Source organism: Seriola lalandi, unplaced genomic scaffold (assembly GCF_002814215.2).
Source record: "Seriola lalandi dorsalis isolate HSWRI2012SDOR001 ecotype SW California unplaced genomic scaffold, Sedor1 jcf7180002054553, whole genome shotgun sequence".
Taxonomy (NCBI): domain Eukaryota; kingdom Metazoa; phylum Chordata; class Actinopteri; order Carangiformes; family Carangidae; genus Seriola; species Seriola lalandi.
This window is the reverse complement of record NW_019525106.1, coordinates 363,213-382,674: the sequence shown is the minus strand read 5'-3', so window position 1 is coordinate 382,674 and position 19,462 is coordinate 363,213. Positions and strand designations below refer to the sequence as shown.

At 40.0% G+C, this 19,462-nt stretch overlaps 4 protein-coding genes across 6 annotated transcripts in view; 3 read left to right on the top strand and 1 right to left on the bottom strand.

Moving 5' to 3' along the window:
- Positions 1–479: 479 nt before the first annotated feature.
- LOC111661847 (protein C19orf12 homolog) lies at positions 480–2,212 on the top strand. Its single transcript, XM_023415533.2, has 3 exons — positions 480–631; positions 1,018–1,178; positions 1,390–2,212. Exons 2-3 carry the CDS (start codon positions 1,019–1,021, stop codon positions 1,653–1,655), a joined length of 426 nt encoding a protein of 141 aa, XP_023271301.1. The 5' UTR covers positions 480–631; position 1,018; the 3' UTR covers positions 1,656–2,212.
- Positions 2,213–2,656: 444 nt separating this feature from the next.
- LOC111661846 (cytochrome b-c1 complex subunit Rieske, mitochondrial-like) lies at positions 2,657–4,587 on the bottom strand. The gene is made up of 2 exons (XM_023415532.1): positions 4,381–4,587; positions 2,657–3,385 (listed from the first exon to the last, which is right to left on the bottom strand). The coding sequence occupies exons 1-2, from the start codon at positions 4,490–4,492 to the stop codon at positions 2,775–2,777; spliced, it is 723 nt and encodes a 240-aa protein (XP_023271300.1). The 5' UTR covers positions 4,493–4,587; the 3' UTR covers positions 2,657–2,774.
- Positions 4,588–4,838: 251 nt separating this feature from the next.
- Positions 4,839–9,647, top strand: rxylt1 (ribitol xylosyltransferase 1). The gene is made up of 6 exons (XM_023415431.2): positions 4,839–5,055; positions 5,213–5,401; positions 7,056–7,158; positions 7,316–7,630; positions 7,765–7,935; positions 8,623–9,647. The coding sequence occupies exons 1-6, from the start codon at positions 4,908–4,910 to the stop codon at positions 9,023–9,025; spliced, it is 1,329 nt and encodes a 442-aa protein (XP_023271199.1). The 5' UTR covers positions 4,839–4,907; the 3' UTR covers positions 9,026–9,647.
- A 758-nt stretch (positions 9,648–10,405) lies between these two features.
- The window catches only part of srgap1a (SLIT-ROBO Rho GTPase activating protein 1a), a 79,136-nt gene continuing 70,079 nt past the window's right edge, over positions 10,406–19,462 (top strand). For 2 of the 3 annotated variants that reach the window (XM_023415491.2, XM_023415490.2), the window contains exon 1: positions 10,408–11,116. In XM_023415491.2, the coding sequence (XP_023271259.1) occupies positions 11,053–11,116 (64 nt within the window). In that variant the 5' untranslated portion in view covers positions 10,408–11,052. Of the gene's footprint in view, positions 11,117–19,462 lie in introns of all 3 variants that reach the window. The other variant, XM_087176402.1, reaches the window with a different exon arrangement.

The window sequence follows — 19,462 nt, the reverse complement described above, 5'->3', positions numbered from 1 at the left end:
AGTTGTTAACATGTATGAGATTACCCCTCAACCCAGCTTAATTTATAAAATTTTTAATTAACAAATGTATCCTTAATTGTTAATTTCAGCTATTATTACGGGGTTGAGAGTGTCTAAATGAATTATTTCTTAATTTAGGCTACCCCTGAAAACAAACACCTTAAGTAGTCAGGTAAGTAGTTTCATCAGCAAAAAACAAAACCTGCTGGTAAATCAAAGTAGATTTTAAGGCATTGCTCTTAAATAACACATGTGCTGCTGCTAGTGCTTTTAGAATAATTTCTGTCTTATTCTTAATATCCTACACATCAACTCTGTCAAAAATTGTTTTAAAACATTTGTAATTAAATACGTAATTTATCATTTTCAGTAACTTTCTGTTACATGTTGTATAGAAGATATCGTTGGTTGTATGTACCTATTGATTGTTATCCAACCAAAGAGCAGAGATTTCGCGACTGGTTTAGTGTCCCTGAACGCATCATTTTTGCTGTTCCCATAAAGCTTTGCGGCCATAGTCATGCAAGCTCAGAAGTCAGGGGAGGCATCAATCGGATAAACAGGGTATATTTGAACTAATACCATAGAATAAGCTATAGAAATATTGATGAGGATTTCATAACACAGCAAGGTATGTTAACACCGTTCACTCTCATTACCACAGCAGCCTTTGAATGGATAATACTGTGTAGAAAGGGGTTATAGATGTCACACTGTATTGTTAGCCTATGCCTAACTATGCTTTCTGATGCAATCAGTCCTAATTCACTATTCAGAAGTGGTAGTTGCTTTGCTTTAGAAAATATTTTAGAGTTTGCCAAAATATTCAGCATGTGCAGGAACATGTTTAGTCCTCTCTATCTTAAATAGCACGATGTATGTCAGTGTCTGATTGATTGTGTATTTGAACTGACAATATTTTCCAGATTACTGATTGTATGCTCGTTGTTAGGTTGTGAAGTATCTTACAGTGGCACTTTCTGTATTCTCTCCTATTATTATAAATCTGACTCACAGCATGTGTCATCGTGTTGATGATGTTATGAAGCTGTGTTGTGAGCTATCTACCAATCAGCAGATCCAGTCCACAGTGAAAGGCTCAGGGAAGGGAGCAGCAGCAGCTGGAGGACTGGCCTTTGCTGGTGGGTTGGTTGGGGGTCCTCTCGGTATTGCAGTGGGTAAGTTGGGGAGAAAATGCAACAGCTCTTTTAACATATCTAAAAAATATTTACAATCCTTTTGACTCACTCGTGATTACTGGTAAACTGGAACCACGATGTGTCTTCCATCACAGAAGGAAATGCTTTTTTTTGCAAACATCTGTTGGACTTGTTGGACAGATCAATACTTAACATAGTTTCACAAGTTTGAAACCCTCTTCCCCTGCAGGCGGTGCTGTTGGAGGCCTTCTGGGATGCTGGCTGACCAGTGGACAATTCAAACCGCTGCCTCAGGTCATAATGGAGCTCAGTCCTCTGCAGCAGCAGAAGCTTTATGAAAATCTCATGGTTATTCTGGGAGACATTCAGTGGACAGATTTGGTCCAGCTTACTGCTCTGGTGATGGGCAACACCACCCTGAAGCAGCAGCTGACGGCCGCTCTTCTTGGGTATATAAGCAAGGAGCTTCAGGCCGATGTTCACTACGTGGATTAGTGTCTGTGGAAGCATTGGAAAATCTGATATGTTTCGTAAGTGCTCTGGAGGATGGAGTCTTTGAAAATAATGTGAACAATTTTTTTTTTTTTTTTAATGGAGCTGGAAAGATTGAATGTGAAATCACATATTGCAATATTATAGACATGGTTACAGTCCAGGTAACAGGTAACATTGGTTGAAAAGCAAGTTAGTACATGACTGAATTAAAACAGCTGTATATCTGGGTTAATTATGAAAGGAAGTGCAATTATCTGTTGAAGGAATTATTTATTCATTAAGCCTTTAATGGTCCTGTTGATCATGTCTGGCATAAAAGTTACTCTGAATGAACTAGTTGACTGCAGCTACAGTGAAGCACTGCTCTCAAAACGCACAGTCTGCTGTCACATTTAAATACAGAGGATTGTGTGAAATATTTTGATTTGGTGTGAATTTATGAAGTGTAGGAATTTTCCAGCCTTTTTGTGTACAATATATTTTCCTGCCATCACTGAGTAATTTCAAACTATTTATTGGTTTAAATAATTTCATCAATAAAAACAAAAAACACTATAGTTTTCACTGGTTCATACAGTTTCATTTGCATTTAATCTTACTTGGCAGTTCAGAGACAATCTTTGCTGCTGCCATTACTGGTATATAATTGTAATTTTGTCCATTTGACACTAACCCATCAAAATGGAAAAAGTCCCTAAAACAAGCACATTCTATAGACATATCATGGTACTGAGGTCTCTTGTAGTTCATGTGTATGATCACTTTTTAATTCTGCATTTCACACGTTTTTGTCCTGTTGCTGACTTTTATTTTCTACTCAAATTTTGTCCTTCTGTGAAACACTGTGTAAATTCTAAACTTTTTACATATTGTTATTTGTAAAATACTAAATAAGTACTTTAGAAATCTTCGTGGGAAATTGCAGTGAACCAAAGACATTAAGATAAATGATCCTGGACAATTGAAGAAAGAATGAGTGAAAAGATAAAGAAACACAATAATACAGTTGGAAATATCTCTTTATTAGTACATAGGCATATTGTATGTCACCCCCAACCCTTTCGCAGAGCCATCTAAAAATACATATTACAGAGAGGAACTGCAACAGAGTTACAGTATTTATCCAACAATGACAGTGTCATCATCAGGGAATTCATAGTAGGGAACCTCCAGGTTCAGAGGAGCAGGTCCCTTTCTTATTCTTCCTGAAGCATCATAGTGGGAGCCATGGCAAGGACAGTAGTACCCTCCAAAGTCTCCAGCATTGGCAATGGGCACGCAACCCAGATGGGTGCACACACCAAGGACGATGACCCACTTAGGGTTAACGACTCTATCCTTGTCGTGCTGGGGGTCACGCAGCTCTCCGATATTCACAGCTTCCTCTGCACTGATTTCCTTCTCTGTGCGGTGACGGACAAACAGGGGCTTTCCTCTCCACTTGAAGGTCATGTTTTTGCCTTCAGGGATGTCACCCAGCTTGATCTCAATCTTGGATAAAGCCAGGACATCAGCTGATGCACTCATGGAAGAGACGAACTGGCTGACCACTGTCTTGGCTGCATAGATGCCAACCACAGTGGACGCTCCAGTGATAAGGTAGGAGAAGGTCCTTCTTGCCTCACCGCTCTCCTGGGACGACTTATTGGGGTCGACAACATCGGGGCGACGGTAGTCTGTGAAGTCAGGAATCTTGATGTCTGTATGGCCAAGGCGGACTGCTCCAGGAGCTGCAAATAAGACATACAATGCGGTATTTAAAGAGAGAGGCAGCAGATGAACATGTAGATAGGAAATTATACAGTTTCTTACAAAAACAAAAAAAGTAACATGTATGTTACCAGAATTCTCCTTCAACATGTTGAAATACATTTTGTGGATAGTCAAGATATCACGCTATCCTCTCATTGAATGTTTAATTAATAATCAATCTAATGATCATAAATACAGATTAATCATTTGTGGTGTTTTCAAGTAACATATGCATTTCAAGAAAATTTAACAAAAATCCTCCTTTGGGATTATATCAATATTGATTTATATTAAAAAATATTTGTCATTGTATATTACTGGAACCAGTGAAACCATTTTTAAAGAAAACCATACCAGTCTAACTGAGCACATCAGCGAATATTTAGCATTTTGCTTTAAAAGAAAAAAATGTATCTATACATTTACTTGATCATCATAATTACTGCCGATAATTTGTGTTAATTGCGACACATAAACAGATGTACATGGAATAATCAAATAAACGCATAATAGTCCTTACGTTACACCTTATTCTTTCACCCAAGGGCAGGCATTACAAGTGTACTGACATGCGACCCGGGTTACATATCGTATCGATAGTTGTTTACCACAAATTTGTTCATAAGTTCCCACATTTGTACTGAAACAAGTGGACTGTGGTGTTTAGGTCTGTTTCTTGCGTCTTAAGCCCTTAACGTCTCAGTTGTAAACATCTGATAATAACCAATGTTGACTCTCTCAGGTCACAGATTTCAGTTTCACCGCCTCGGCTATTTCCTGCTAGCACCGGCGAGTTGTTAGCAATAGCGTAAATTCGCAGACAAGAAGGACTGGCAAAAAATAAATATGTCTCAGTTTTACACATCATAACAAACTAATTGGCAAGAGGTCACTATATCAAGTTTTCTGGTTACATGACGCAGCTCAGTAACAGCTCTGACTAACGTTGACAGCCGCAGCGATTCGCCCTTACCAGCAGCAGACACCAAATCCTTAGCTCCGGGGAAAACCAGGCTTTTAACCGTGTGTTTTGTTGCCTGCGAATACAGGGAAAGAGCCCCTGAACGGCCGGCTATGGACATCATCTTTGCCCTAAAATAAGAAACTATCACCCCGCAGTTGGGGACACGACCTTGCGTGTACAAATCTTGTGTGTCTCCCTTTAATTTGGTTTACTAGAAACCCGCTCCGCCTCACCAACGTTCCACATTACGTGAGGTCTGAAAGAAGTGCCCGGTTCCTTTTTGCTAAAATGGCGTGCTATTATATAGCTTCAAAATTTCTAATTAATACAAAACATTAATAATATACATAAACATACATAACCTGAACCAGAATGGTAGAAAATAAACATTAATTTAAAATAACCACTAATTTTGTACAGGCATTTCTCTAAGTCACCTGTATCCAATGGTCCTTGTGATGTAAACAAGTGTCCTCTCACAAAATATGGAGACGATCTACACAATGGTAACGTGAGAGTAAAAAAAGAAAAGAAAAATGAAAATACCAAAAAGAAAACTATTCCTTCTTATTATTTTTGCTTACGTGGCATTTTCACTCTATGCGGCATATAATGTCTTCTTCAGCACCAAAGTAATCTCCCGCGTTCACAGGGTGGTGAAGAAAGAAACAGGAGCACCCTCGGGTAATTTCTCTTAACACAACTGTTGTCTCTATGGCAGAAAGACCAAATGACCAAAATCCCGATAAACCGACAGTTAGAAACTCGTTTCGTCTTTTGAAGGTAGTTAAAAGAAATGCGTGCCCATACGTTGAATGGAAATTGTGTATTGTTTTTGCAGGTGTTGTCAGAGATGGTGGTGCAGTTGCTCCATTCTTAGCAGATGAGTGGAATCCATGGGAGGATGAGCAGGTGGAGTACAACTCTGCTCTGAACAAAAAGAGAGAGGCCTTTAAGCAGTATGTGGGTCGAATTGACAAGAGCAAACCCAAAAGATACAAGGTCCAAATCTGGGGGAAAGCTGCCATAGGTAAGTTGCGGTTTTTTGAGATGTCATTTATCTGTCACAACTTGCAGAGATGATACTATGACTTAACAGTTGTAGTCGTTTCGTTCATTAGTATTCATTTATTCGACAATATAACTTTCTTTTCAGATCGTTTGCTGAGTGCAGGTTATAAATTGATTATTTAAAAAAAAATCTGAAATTTTAGTTTTTCAAATTTGATAAATAAAATTTGTTACTGTAGTTTCAAAAACCTCTTTAGAATCAAGTTTTTGTCATGAGCTCGCATACAATTATACATGCAAACATAATATAATTCCCGTCTGAGCTAATATGCAAGAAATACAGATACTGGAACAAACATAAGGCACTGATAATACAACAGTGCAAAAAAGCCTTTGATAGTTATGTGTGAAAACTGAGTGCCACTGTGTATGATGTAAAACCTTTATAAATAACTAAATACCAGGAGTAGTGTGATGAAAAACTCAAAAACAGCATTGGGAAAAAGTTCTTGTATATTCTGGCAGCCTGGCACTCATGTTCTTATAGGCCTGCGGTTCAATTTAAAATTGACACTGTGTAGCCAGACACGTTGAACTGAAAATAATATTTAATGTTGTATTGAATATTGTATTAAATGTATTAAATAAACTTTAAACTTTAAAAAGGAGAACACAACTTTGTTTTAATTAGTTCATATAAAATTAACAGATATACATGCATTTTGTACGATGTTGTATCATTTGTCCCACAGATGAGAAAAAGGATATATATTTAAAGAGATTTTTTATAAATTTGACCTGGCTGCATTTTTGTAACTGACTCAAACTTAGCAGCAGATTAGAATACATGTGTAATTATGCAATAGAATTATCCAGGTTAGCCTGTTGACCAGCATCTTTGAATGCATGTTGTTCTGTAGCTGAGCCCCTAAGGGGGAAAGACAGTTACCTAACTGGGAACACACTGTTACTGGATTTGTCCTTTGAGTTTACAATTAAAATGCAATCTTGAAAGAGCAATATTGCGTACTTCAATGACCAAAATCAAAACAAATGTTTTTCTACAATACTCTCTGTAGTCCAAAAGTTAAGTAAATATAGTATTAGATAAAATTTGTTTGATTAGTATAACCCATAGTGTAAGGTAATAGTTTAATAGAAGTCTACCACATTAAAAGGGCAAATATGAAAAGAAAAATATAAAATATCTCTAATAATTCCTCCTTGTTTAAAGAAAAATCACTACGTATTCTTTTTCTTGCATTAGAGAAAGGTGTGCAACATTGTTGGTCTCTGTGAAAAAATTACATAATTTCATTTATCATTTGGAAAATAGATAAGGCTTCAATTGTAAACATCTATTAATCAAAACATTTTATACCATATAGTCTTTAGCTTGAGTTTTCCCTCCTCCCCTTTACTGCTAAGTTTATTTTTTACATGCTTGCATATTTCCTGAGTTATTAAGTTAAAGTGAGGCTCAGTAACTGCATACATATATATTTACACCTGATAACACTAGGAGTGTCTACATACATAGAGGTAGATACAAACGACATAAAAAAAGATTTATACTCTGCTGTGGAAGCCATAGAAATTATCTTCATGGTACTGTGCATGTTGACCTTTTAACTCCAATAGCAAATTGCATTGAACCTTTCTTTTCTCCTCAGGGCTTTACCTGTGGGAACATATTTTAGAAGGACCCCTCAACCCTACTGACAAGGTAGCACAATGGAGAGAGGGGGAGCTGCAGTCAGGAAAGATTGATTTCAGGTAACAAGTCACGGATGGGATGTTTAAAAAACTGCCAAACCCCAAATATATTCACAGCCTCTGTGAAATACACCACACCATATAAACACTGAAGAAGACTGAAACCGGTCACATTGATTTGTTCATCCTCCATGCCCTCTGACTTTTTTGTCTTTAGTTTCTACACAGGTCCTGCTGTGGTCCAGGGTCACGTCCCTCTGGATATGAACAGCCTGATTCTGGTCCTGAATGGCCGCGAACAACAGAAAGTCTCTTACTCCACACGATGGCTGGAGCATGTTCAATCTCTAGTTCAGTCCCACACAGTGATGCATGTGGCTGTGGTCATGCTGGGCAACGAGCGCTGCAACAACGACTGGATTGGCCCATACTTAAAGAGAAATGGTGGCTTTGTGGACCTGCTGTTTCTAGTGTACGACAGCCCCTGGGTCAATGACAAAGATGTCTTCCAGTGGCCTCTTGGTGTTGCTACGTATGTCACCCTTTAGTAGTCTTATGTCTGTTAGTGTGTGGACATCATGAGTGCTCAGCATCAGTACAACTGTGCATTTTTTAAATGAATAACATGGTCTAACATGTTGATCTGTCTTGCTTTTCTCTGTACAGATACAGGCAGTTTCCTATGATCAGGCCAAATGCACAGTTGATTACCTCCAACAGGCCATACCTCTGCAATTTCCTAGGAACTGTTTACAAAAACTCCTCCCGAGAAACACTCATGCAGGTGCTGAAACACTCAGGCCTCGATAAGGAATGCATCACCACTGCCAGGGAGAAGTAAGTCATTATTCAGTATTTGAGTAATTGTTTAGGGCTGATATGGAAGAGTAGAGCTTTTATTTATTGTGATTTTGTTTTAATCACTTTATTGTTCAGTCTAAGTGCTACATTTTAACCTGGAGAAAAAAAGCATGTTACTGGCCATTCAATTCCATCTATAAACTATCAAATGTATTCAAGGCCTCTGAGACCCTGGAAAATACTTTTACAAGTAAATTCCATTGTGTTTTCATGGGCTGTGTGTCTTTGCTGAACTGCACTGGAGGAATAGTAATACACAGAGGGAATGTTGTACAAAAAAAGACTGATTTGCTGTCAAAGTCAGACTGCTGAATCCTCATACTGTCACTGGCTACTTTACTTACAGTAAATGTAAACAGTTTGAGAAATGTCCCCACACATTTTAGGGCTGCTTCTTGCTTAGAATTTACTAGTATTTTGGGAGAATGTAGAGGAGCTGTGGTTTGTTTCACTACTGTATGTGGCAAATAATACAGTTGAGTTTGAGTTTATCTGCAGTCAATTTTTGCTTGTTTTGACATTTTAAACAACACATCAGGGTTTTTTTTGTTTTGCTGAGGTGAGTTAACTACAACATGACATGTCTTAACAGAAATGTACAGGAATGTATCTTGTATATTTATTACAGTGGCTTAAGTATCCTCTCCTCTCTTCTTGCTTCAGGTGGCTCCCTCAGGAGACAGCAGACAGTTTGAGACGCTATCAGACAGCTCTGGCCCAGAGTGAGCTCACTCTCTGCCCAGTTGGAATCAACACTGAGTGCTACCGCATCTATGAAGCCTGCTCTTATGGCTCAGTGCCCATAGTGGAAGATGTACTGACACCTGGCACCTGTGCGGCAGGGCCCAGCTCCCCACTGCGTCTCCTCAAAGCGGCAGGAGCACCCTTCATCTTCATCAGTGACTGGAAAGAACTGCCGGCCATCTTGGAGAGGGAGAGAGGGATGAGCCAGGAGCAGAGGGTGGACAGGAGGAGGAGGCTGTTGGAGTGGTACGCCAGTTTCCGTCAGCAGATGAAAGAGAGGTTTGCTGAGGTCATCGAGGAAACTTTCTTCAAAAGCGTCTGATTGTGGTGCCTAATTAACAAACCTTTAAAAGATCAACAGGGATAACACTTATCGGTGATTTAATTTATTTAGTGTGGAGAAATGTGATGTACTACTGGAATGGTGAACCTGGTGATGTTTGTGTATTATTCCTTATTAAAAAAATAATATGTCTGTAGTAAAGTTTCAAACCTGCCAACACTTGTCAGTTTAAGTCCTGTAAAGGGCTCCATGACATAATTGTATATTTATTACCTTAATGTTTACAATTGTGGAATGTCCTGGCATTTAGAAATCATGAATAATGAGCTGCCTTTGCATTTCCTTGCAAGTCCTTGCATTATTTTAAGTATGTTTTATATCTCTGTTTGTATGCACTTCATATTGTAATTTTTAGGAAACACTAAACATTAGGTGTAGAATGAGATGATAATGTGTTTTAGGCTGTTTGAAAATGGTACATAAATCTATTTTGTATTGTGAGCAGCTAGAAAATGGATGTTGTTTGTGTGGCATGTGTCGCTTCTGTTAAAAAAAAAAGAAAGAAAAAAAGTTCTATTTATTTCAGTGATGTGCTGCATGGATTTTTTTAGATGGTGCAATAAAATAAAATGGAGTGTTGTCCTGAAGAGAAATCAGTGGATGTGCTTGTCCTGTGCTTCATTTTCCCTGCAGATGGCGCTATGTACTAGTTCATTTTCAACAGTTACACTTATTTCAATTGAAATAAATTGAATGAAGGGGAAAACAACATAAACTTTTGACTTTACCTAATTAACACAGATAACGTTATATAATGGAGCAAAAGCAATATATTATCTTCAAACTTTTTTAGTTTTTTTACCTATTACCTTTAGGGACACACACCTGTATTAGCTGTAGCATATGTGCATGCATGGCTGTAGATAGGAAATAAGGGGGCTCCTGAGTTTATTTTAACTGGGCCTTTTATCAGCCCCCTGACTGTGGGCTCCCATGTAAACTGTTTATCCCCCCTGGCACAGCACTGAATGTCTGTAAATTTGAAAACGATGTCTTATCGATGAAATGAATCTATGAAATATTCTAATATTATCATTTGATTTTGATTGAAATTCCACATTTAAATGTGGGTATTGATATATAGTGAATTATATATATATTATATATAGTGAGTTAATGGTTTTAATTACAAGTGATACTAAGGAAAACGTTTACGTGTAAACTGCATAAGTCTTCAGTCACAATGGAAGTTATAGTCTGCTACAACAGCTGACTCATATGGACAAATAAAAAGCCTTCAGATTTGGGAACAGGAGTGTCCGTCCACTGGTGTCCACTGGTTGTGTGTGTGTGCGTGCGGGGCAGATCCCTCCCTCTCCTTCCTCTTGTCCCTGCCTGGATCTGGCTGCTGTGTGCTGCAGTCGGCCTGCCCTGTCTGCCTCTGAGCCTGCTGGGAGTTGGTTGGAGAAAACCGTCGAGGGAGAGCGAGCGCGAGGGGGGAAAATAAGTGTGTGTGTGCTTGTATGTGTGTGTATGTGTGTGTGCGGGTCCCAAACTGGAAACCACTACCAGAAAACCAGACACACACATTCAATCCGACTTTAAAGCCATCCGGACGTGTTGCAGGCACTACTTTGTGTAGAGCAGTGAAAGCCCGCCACAGAGACCCAGAAACTTGCGTGATTGTTTCCCCCCCTCTCTTCTTCTGTGGTAGCAGCAGCAGCGTCAGTGCTGTTGCGCCGCGCCGACTGCTCTGATAGTTGAGTGGATTCATTGGTTGGAGCAGGATTGCGCATTGGCCCTGCTGTATATCCACCTCGTATCCACCGGGAAGAGGAACAATGAAGGACTAAACGCTTTCCTCTTGCTCTAAGTCGAGCTTGTTGCAGAGTTAAATCCTCTCAAAGTGCCATTTTGTGTCGCACCTTTTCTTCCTCTCGTGTTCATTTTTTTTCGTCCTCCTGTGTGGGATGCGTCGGCTGTTGTAGGATCCCGCTTGTTGACAAACAGTTTTTTTTTTTAAACAAGAAGTTTACAACAAGCTTCGGAGGCAAGAAGATCAGAAAATGTCCACGCCGAGGTTCAAAAAGGATAAAGAAATCATCGCGGAGTACGAGAGTCAAGTGAAAGGTAAGGGAGAGAGAGAAATGTTTCGCTGGGAAAATGTGCTCGACGGAGCCGCTGGGAGCGTTATTTAAAAAGACTAACTGGAACCAGGCTTAGTCATCACTACCTGCCTGTGATGGGGGAGTTAAATGAGAAAAGTTGGTAAAATATGACCTCCTAAAGGTGTTTACTTCAGGGCAAATTAGAACATAACCAGAATATTCAATCTTCATATAACTAAACTTACCTAGGGGCCTAGTACAGTTTAATGATATTCATGTCAGCATTACAAGGGGATGAACTTCATTAGCAAAATAAAAAGGTTGGTAATTGAGTTCAGGAGGAGCTCTTAGTCTTTAGTATAGTAGTTTTACATGTGAAAACCAATGAAAAGTGCTCAGCAGATTCACCACTGGCCTGAAAGAGATCACTATCTTTCACAGGTGTAGCCTATCTAATTATCTGTTCAGATTGTCCAATCCGGTTACAACGTTTGTCAGCTAAAAACACATTTTATTATTATTGCTACTTGGTCTGGTGCATTTTATTATGTGTGCTTGTTTAACAACCTGTAACTGTTATGGCTGTAGTGACTGAGCTTTTCTCACTATTGCAGAGTTGGAGACTTTGTAGTTACCGCATGGTTCCCACAGCATTACAGCAGGATTATGCAACTGAAGAAAGGAAGAGCAGGAGTTCAGTCAGTGCTCATGTATTAAGATTCAGTGTGTTGCTCAGGGGCACCTCAGAAGGGCTTGGATCTTTAAAAAAAAAAAAAAAAATACTGTTCTATACCCTCTCTGTTTCCCGCTTAATGTCACAAGCCCATACACTAACTCCAAAGCATAAGACTACTATGTGCTTTGATTTAGGTAGGTGATTTAGAGGTGTGCAAGACACCATAATGATACCACCCTAACTTATCTTGTGTCCTATGTCTCCTTCAAGCCGCACTCCCTTTCCTCTCAATGCATATAGAGCAGAGGTAGTTTATTCCCAGACAGACCAGCACAGGAAAGAAGCAGTTGCTTGCTCCAGGGTAACCATGGGGATTTGGCCCCCAGCCAATCAGCTCTGTTCTTCAGTTCTGTTAGCATGCTGAAATACCACCTATTCAAGTCCCTGTATCCAACCTTAAATCCAGAGAAAAGGGGAGGGTTAGCAGGGGTCGGTGGGGGAAGTGGGGGTGTAGAGGAGAGAAAGGACCAGTGCAGCTTGAGGAATTACAAGATTGCATGTGGCTGAGCGCAAGTTCTCATTTGCAAGGAATGTTCAGCACCCCTTCCTCTCCCTGTGAGGATGACTAAGGGCTTTTAGCTGATAATAGAGGATGATGCACAGTCATAGGGGATGCTGAACAAGAGATGACGAAGACTCCCATTTGTCATGCAGAACCCAGCGGGGTAATAACAGCAACCTGATGCTGATGAAAATAGCTGTTGCTTGATAGGACCACCAGAGCCTCAGGTGTATTGTTTTCTTGAAGATGCAGAATTTAGTTCTGAGGGCAATGCACCGAGGCTTGTCATGCATTGTAAATAATGTTGTGAGAATATTTTTATTTATTTATTTATTTTAGTGGGAGTGAATATCACAGGTAGTGCCAAGATGTTTACACAAAGCACTGTATTCATTTGGTTTGCATTTCAAATATCCTGTGGGTATTCACTTTGAGAGTTGCTTTATTTCATTCATTCATATTTATATTTTTAAAGACATTTTGGAAGATGTATGAGGATCATCTTGACTTTATTTGAATCCAATCTCTGATGTAGTTTCATTCACTAATTAACCAGGCACAGACATTATGTTGCATTTTTTCAGAACCAGCGTATTCAGTCACACAGTATCATCTCTACAAAACACACGTTTATGCTTGTTGTCAAGCAGTGAGTTTTCAGTAGGTCAGATGACTCCTGCAAAAGCAGATGCTGTTTATGTGGAAAAATAGCTGCCAGGCTCGTTTGCATATCAGCAGTTAGTAGTGGAAGAAATGCTTTGTAATGTAGTTACATGGTTTTTGCATTCAGTCAACATTAAGTATTCTGTTTTAGAGCAGCTCCTAATTTTGCAGCGGTAAAGCTTTCTCTGAGTTAAGCGTTTGCAGTGATAATGAGTGGGATCACATCTGCAGTGTAGCTGTGATAGCCAGAGGTGGATTCTGGTGAACAGGCATTGATTACTTAACAAGCAGAACAACAAGCAGCCCAGAAAGTAGCTAGAGGAGATGTTTGATCTTTTGGCCTGCATTTTTTCTGTCACACTGTAGAAGATTTTCTCTAATTCTCACAGTATTTTGATGCATACACTTTTGTCTCATCTTACATAACCACATTGATTTGTAGCCTGGAGCCCTCTGTCCTGATTTTGACATGGGACGTGTGCACTGTGGTCATCTGCCGTCATCATTAGTCAGCATCAGTTATCTAGCAGCAATTTTATTCTGGGAAGAAAAAATTAAATAGAAAAAGACCATTTCAATATTTTTCAGAGTCATGGCAGCAGCTGTGTGCTGAGTGGGATTGCTATTCAAGTCAGCAGATGTGAGGTATTTAATGGGATTTCCTATGGTGACTGTCTGAAAGCCTCCTTACAATTGGTGACAGTACAATTCTCGGCCTGACTTGTCATTCAGCTGACATTCACTTCTTAAGTACCTTCCAACAGCCTCTTTTTTTACCCTCCCACAGAAGAAACGAAAATGGTTGTCGTTTTGGGAGTTCAGGGAAATTATCCTTTTATTGAAAGAGCTCTGTGGCATGGGGATTAAATTTTTGCTAATTGCTTAAAACGGCATCGCCATCAAGACTCGGTTTGTTTTGGAAAAACAAAAACACCAAGAAGATTGGGTTAGGACAGTGGACATTTGTTTGTGCTTTATAGTGCCCATCTGTTGCATTCAGTTTAAGTCATTTTCGACCAGCAGGGGAAAGGTTGTGGATACATTGGCATTCTATGTGTGGCTGTCTGTTTCTATGGACTGGTGGATCAGGGCATAGCAACCCTGCCTTGTTTTCTCCTGGGCAAAGTGTTGGTTTGATGTCAGTCTGCAGCTTGCTGATTGTGACCTGGGGGTCGTGACTCCAAAAGCAGGACCCCCTGAGCTTCTGACAGGGGTCCTCTCCTGGATCATCATAAAGGCTGCCCCCTTTGACCTGCCCCCACTGTCGTTTGAAATCAGAGCCCTGCCCTTCTGCATACTCAAAGAGAGTGGTCAGCCCATGTTTGTATGCAGGGGGATTAAAGGAAGGAAACTGCTCTGAGATGGTATGGTTGTGATTATCTTTCAAATTAATAGGATTTGTTTTGTTAAAAGTCATTAGTTTTTCTACATTAGTAATAGTAGGAATTAATATTGTCTGATTGTGTTGGAGGAGGGTGAGCATATATGTGTTGATCACTGTCTGTTACACAATCCAGATGTCACGCATATGTAACATCTGGATCATGCAGAGTCAGAATTGTAGTTTTGTTTTGGTTTTTAGTGACATAAATCCAGTTGTCACCCAACTTCAGCATGTGGTATGTGGAAACTATGGCATGCTGAATGTGTACACAATTCTGTTTCATTTATTCACACCAACATTATATTCAGTGTTTTACATATGTAACAAATTTCAACAGTCACCATTTATGTAAGACATTTTTATGAAAATGGTAGTTACCTCTCCACATGATTTTATCAATAAAACCATTTTGATTCATTTGTGTACTTTTGTGCAGCCAAAATAAAAACTTGAGCTTGAACTGTTTTTGAGAAATTAAACATTACTTTTTAAGTATAGGCCTCAGTACTCCATGAACATCCACATGACTCCAAAATCTGTGCTATCACTATTTATTTATCTGACGTGTATTGCTCATAACTTGAGAATTAATGAAGCAAAAATGTTTGTTTTCCTTGCACAAATGAATGAGTCCACTTTGTAGTAATTTGCTCATTAATGGGCTGCTGATGTAACAGGCCAACACTTTTAATGTTTAAGTTCTCAAAATGGTTTAGAGACAAACATGCACAATTTAATTGAAACAGTTTTATTCATGTTCATGCATATGAAATGTTTGCTCAAGGTTTCTGTACTTGCTGCAGCAGTTATCAGTGGGTCAGTAATGCTTTGTCTTTAAAGCATCTCAGAGGTGTTGATGGAGTTTAGAGGTTTAAAGACTAATGGAATCCTAACGCCTCCCGGAGCCTTTCTCCACAACACTACACGTCCATTCACACACTTACCATCTGTTTTTACCACCCCTCCTTCTATGTGTGTGTGTGTGTGTTTGTAGTGTGTTTCTACCCAGTGGTATGGCACTGGGTGTGGCGTTTGTGTGTGTTTGTGCATGAGCGTGCGTTTGCATGGGTGGGTGAATAGTTATTGACAGCACCATCTGTGGCCACTCAACCTTTTTGCAGTTTTAATAAACTCTGCTGAGCACAAGCAAGGCTTCACTTTCCCTGCTGTGCTTTTCATTGTAGCCACAAAGGCCACCAGGATATTACTGCAGCCCCTCCTGACCCTCACCTCCCCCTCAAGAAAAAAAAAAGAAGCCAAACCAACCCCTATCCATGCCCCCGCATCCCTAAACCAAACAAAAAAGCTGCAATTCACGTGGCGCTATTGCAGTTGAAGACAAAACAAGATGCTTGGGGTATTGTCTCCAGTTGTAAGTGACACTGGTTAATTCAGTTTCTTCCCAGAAAGGATCACATCAAATGCACTGCAGCATGACGCCGACTGAGGCAATTCTACGTCTGAATGAATCATACAGCGATTTTAAAAATAAACGCACCGTTCTCTTGAGTAAGTGGCTGCACATGCCATGTTCTGCTGCTAGCCCCCCTGTGTGGGACCTGAGTGCCTGGTAATGAGCTGGATGAGATTCAGTGTGTAGCTACGCTGCATTAGCTAATGGGAGGTACAGGGTGTTAATGAAATTGGACAATGCTTGGAGAAAGTAAAGCAGAAGAATTAAAACTGAGGGGGGAAAGTGGAATAAAAGGGAGGGTTGAAGGGTGAATTTCTGGACAACTTTAATTTCTTTGAATCACTGCTGGGGCCTAGCAGATGGACAGACAGGAAGGCGGACAGACACAGTTTGACCATCAGGCCATGCTGCTGCCTGCCACCCAGTGAGGCAGGATTAGAAAGAAGAAGAAGACTGGGGGGATGGGAGGGGACGGTATGAGGTCAGTGCAGGAGTAAGTGAAGGCGTGGGTCATAAGCTGTGACTTGGTTGACTTGTTTTAATCTGCGTCTGTGTGTGTTCAGCCGATTCATCTGCCGCGGTGTAAGCTGTTTATGTGTTAAGCGGTGGCGAAAGCTTTTTAAGATGAGTGCAAACATGCTATAAGTGAAGTCTCTTGCCGGTCCTTATTTCTTGCATTCACTTTTAACAATGTGACATCTGCCACTTTGGCCTTCTCTTCTCTGTGTCAAAGGTTTTACTTACCATGACAATCTGTTCCCAAGCTGCGGGTTGCTGCTTGGCTCAGGTACTCCAGTTTTGTCTTAAATTAACCTTCTGGGAAGCAGGGCTGAGCTGTATGGAGTCCCAGTTCCTTTATGTACTACCACTGGCAAAGCCTGATGGTGCTCATGGTGTTTCCTTGACTGGAGCTGCTTCTGGTTGCATTTTAATCTGGATTTTGTGGATCACTGAATACTTTTTTCCTTGCATTCTCAACAAGTTGTCATGCTTTGTAAAGAGCTTCATTTCTACAAGATATAAACTTTTGTTTCATTAATTCATCAGTCACTGATGTGCTCGGAGAGGAATGTCACACATCCACGCCACTAATTTGAGATGCTTTGACATCCATGCCACTAATTTGATTACGACTCAAGTAATGCAATTACCTGATTATTATTTACAACAGGCATGTTAACTTTTTAATGGGGTTATCCTGCTCACATTAAGTTTGTAATTGTAGGAAGCATAACTAAATAAACAACTGGCTTACTTACCAGTCCTTTTAATTGCTATTGGCATGTGTGCAGTGTCACAGAGGTCCGTGACATAAAATGGAAACAGACATTTAGGTTTGAAGAAACGGCGGCATTGCTCCATATCTAGCAGTGGTGTAAAAATGAAGCCAATAGTTTTGGGAAACAGCGAAGTCCCAAAGTTTCTGTATTCTTATATCCAACAGGTTACTGCATTTTTAGATTTCAGTTACTTTTGTGAGGACACTTTGTTTTATTATGATGTGTAAGAATCTGTAGTTTTCCTTTAACGAATGGATTTATTTGTCTAAACTGAAAACCTTTCACCTTTGTTCCATCCTTTTGCCTAAAATGAGACAAGTTTCTTTGTAATGCTTCATTAGAGCAGAGAGACATAAACAAGCCAGAACCCAAAGTGATAAGAAAGGCATTTGTTTAAAACTCAAAGATGTTCACTCTTAGTAACAACTGTATTCACCTTATCTGCTCCTGTCCCTTCACTTGTGCCTGTATATCTCTGTACTTCTGACTGCCTTCACCTGGCAGCATTCCCAGCTTTCCTGAAATAATGCAATTCAGAACAGTCAAGTGTTTGGCAGGAAAGACAACCAAGAGGCTTTCAGTGTGCTGACAAGTCAAGCCTTGTCTGCGTTGATCAGATGGCCAGTCGTATTTCCTTCACCTGACACAGACGAGCCAAATTACATTAGAGACTTGCTGTGTTGTTGAAACAATGCATGTGCTTATATCATTCCCACTATATGCTTAGGTTAGTATATAGTAAATTTACATCAATACAGACATATAAGCAATATGTATTCTTATAAAAACAATTAGAATAATTAAAAATCTATTTTTATTCAACTCCTATGTGTTTCTTCAACAAATTCACATTGAAGGATGTTTCTAAAATGTTGTTTTCTGCATAAGTAATCCAATTCTGAACCAGAGTTATGAGGTCAGTTCAAACTAAATCAACTCCTGATGTCAACAATCCAACTTCTTTTCTGATATGTTATATGTTATGGGACTTTATCTCCCCCACAGTCGTTCTCTCAGGCAGACCTTATACGCGCCTTGTGTTTAAAAAGTTCCTTTCAGCTGTAAACATGATCACATATTCATGCTAAAAAGCTGTAAACTGCAGCGTCAAATCAGTCGTTACTGCCATCAGTAATCTCACACAAATGCACACACACACACTTAGACATCCTTTTGTGTTTGTTAAATGTGAGGCATAAAATGCAGTTTACCGGAGGTGTAATGTTTCACACAACGTCTCTCCAAAACAATCCTTCCCTCAAGCCTCTGTCGTCAACTCTCTTTCCCATCCAACCTTAACACTGATGAACAGAAGTTTAATTTACTGGTCTCGCATACTCCTTCGTACCCCCTCCCCCCCTTTTTCCTTTATTCTACCTTGACCTCATGACCTGAGGAAAGCAGGCTTTGAGCTGGCTGCCCTCCTAATCAATAGACAGAGACCACCCCTTGAGTCACGCCTGCCATGTTGGCCTACCCTGAGGAAAAGTTTGAGGGGGAAATAGTGTTATAAAAAGAAGCCGCCCATTAAATGTCAACTAAAGGCTGCATCTCCTTTGTGTCTGTTAGTCTGATTGATTATAGCTGAGACCCAAGAAGCCAACCGTCTGTTTTTTATTTGAAAATATAATGCAGTCTCGTTGCTGCGGACACCATGAAATGTCTATACTGTTTAATGTGGTCACCTCACCCTCTCTCTCTCTCTCTCTCTGGTTCCCTCAGTGCACTCAGTCTGTTTTTGGTAGTGGCAGAGAGGAGCTGGACAGAGTTTCCCATGGTCTCAGCTCTCAGCTTATCACCCTCACAATAAAGGCTCATTGTTGGTTGCAGCAAGGAGGAGGCCCGAGTTGCGACCATCGCTGGTGTCTGAGCAGCCCCAGGCAGGTCTTGTGAGCTCTGGCCTGAACTTTCCTCCACCCTCCCCCAAAATGGAAACTGGAGCCACAGCTGTGGTTCTAGCCATGCATATGTGCGGTGTTTCAGGGAAAGAAAAAAAAAAAAAAAAAAAAAAAGCCATTTACGGATAAAGATCTGTCAGCCATGTTCTTCCACTGCTCATTGTGTCCCACTGCCAGTGGTCACACATGGAGAGTGTCAGTCCTCCTTTGGCTGTGTTATGCCCCCTCTCACATGCTTAGTTCTTAAGCTTCAAAGAGAGTTTCTCCATGGTGACAAGCAACATTAAAATAAACTAAAGGTGACAAATGAGGATGAAGTTAGGTATTTATATTCTCTTTTTATCTTTTGAGGCATATTTGTAAAGCTTTTACATTCCATGAAAAGTCTCTGAGCTTCTGTGCAACACTGGTCAGCTGATTCCATAAATAGTACTATCATTTTATTGTCATGAGACCTCATGTCATGCGGTTGTTATGCAACAGATGAAATA

Excerpts from the sequence above, each read along its gene's own strand:
- LOC111661847 (XM_023415533.2), top strand. The coding sequence starts at position 1,019 with ATGTGTCATCGTGTTGATGATGTTATGAAGCTGTGTTGTGAGCTATCT. Across the intron at positions 1,179-1,389 it reads TCCTCTCGGTATTGCAGTGG|GCGGTGCTGTTGGAGGCCTT; the intron begins GTAAGTTGGGGA and ends CTTCCCCTGCAG.
- LOC111661846 (XM_023415532.1), bottom strand. The coding sequence starts at position 4,492 with ATGATGTCCATAGCCGGCCGTTCAGGGGCTCTTTCCCTGTATTCGCAG. Across the intron at positions 3,386-4,380 it reads GGATTTGGTGTCTGCTGCTG|CTCCTGGAGCAGTCCGCCTT; the intron begins GTAAGGGCGAAT and ends TCTTATTTGCAG.
- rxylt1 (XM_023415431.2), top strand. The coding sequence starts at position 4,908 with ATGAAAATACCAAAAAGAAAACTATTCCTTCTTATTATTTTTGCTTAC. Across the intron at positions 5,056-5,212 it reads AGAAACAGGAGCACCCTCGG|GTGTTGTCAGAGATGGTGGT; the intron begins GTAATTTCTCTT and ends TTGTTTTTGCAG. Across the intron at positions 7,159-7,315 it reads TCAGGAAAGATTGATTTCAG|TTTCTACACAGGTCCTGCTG; the intron begins GTAACAAGTCAC and ends TTTTGTCTTTAG.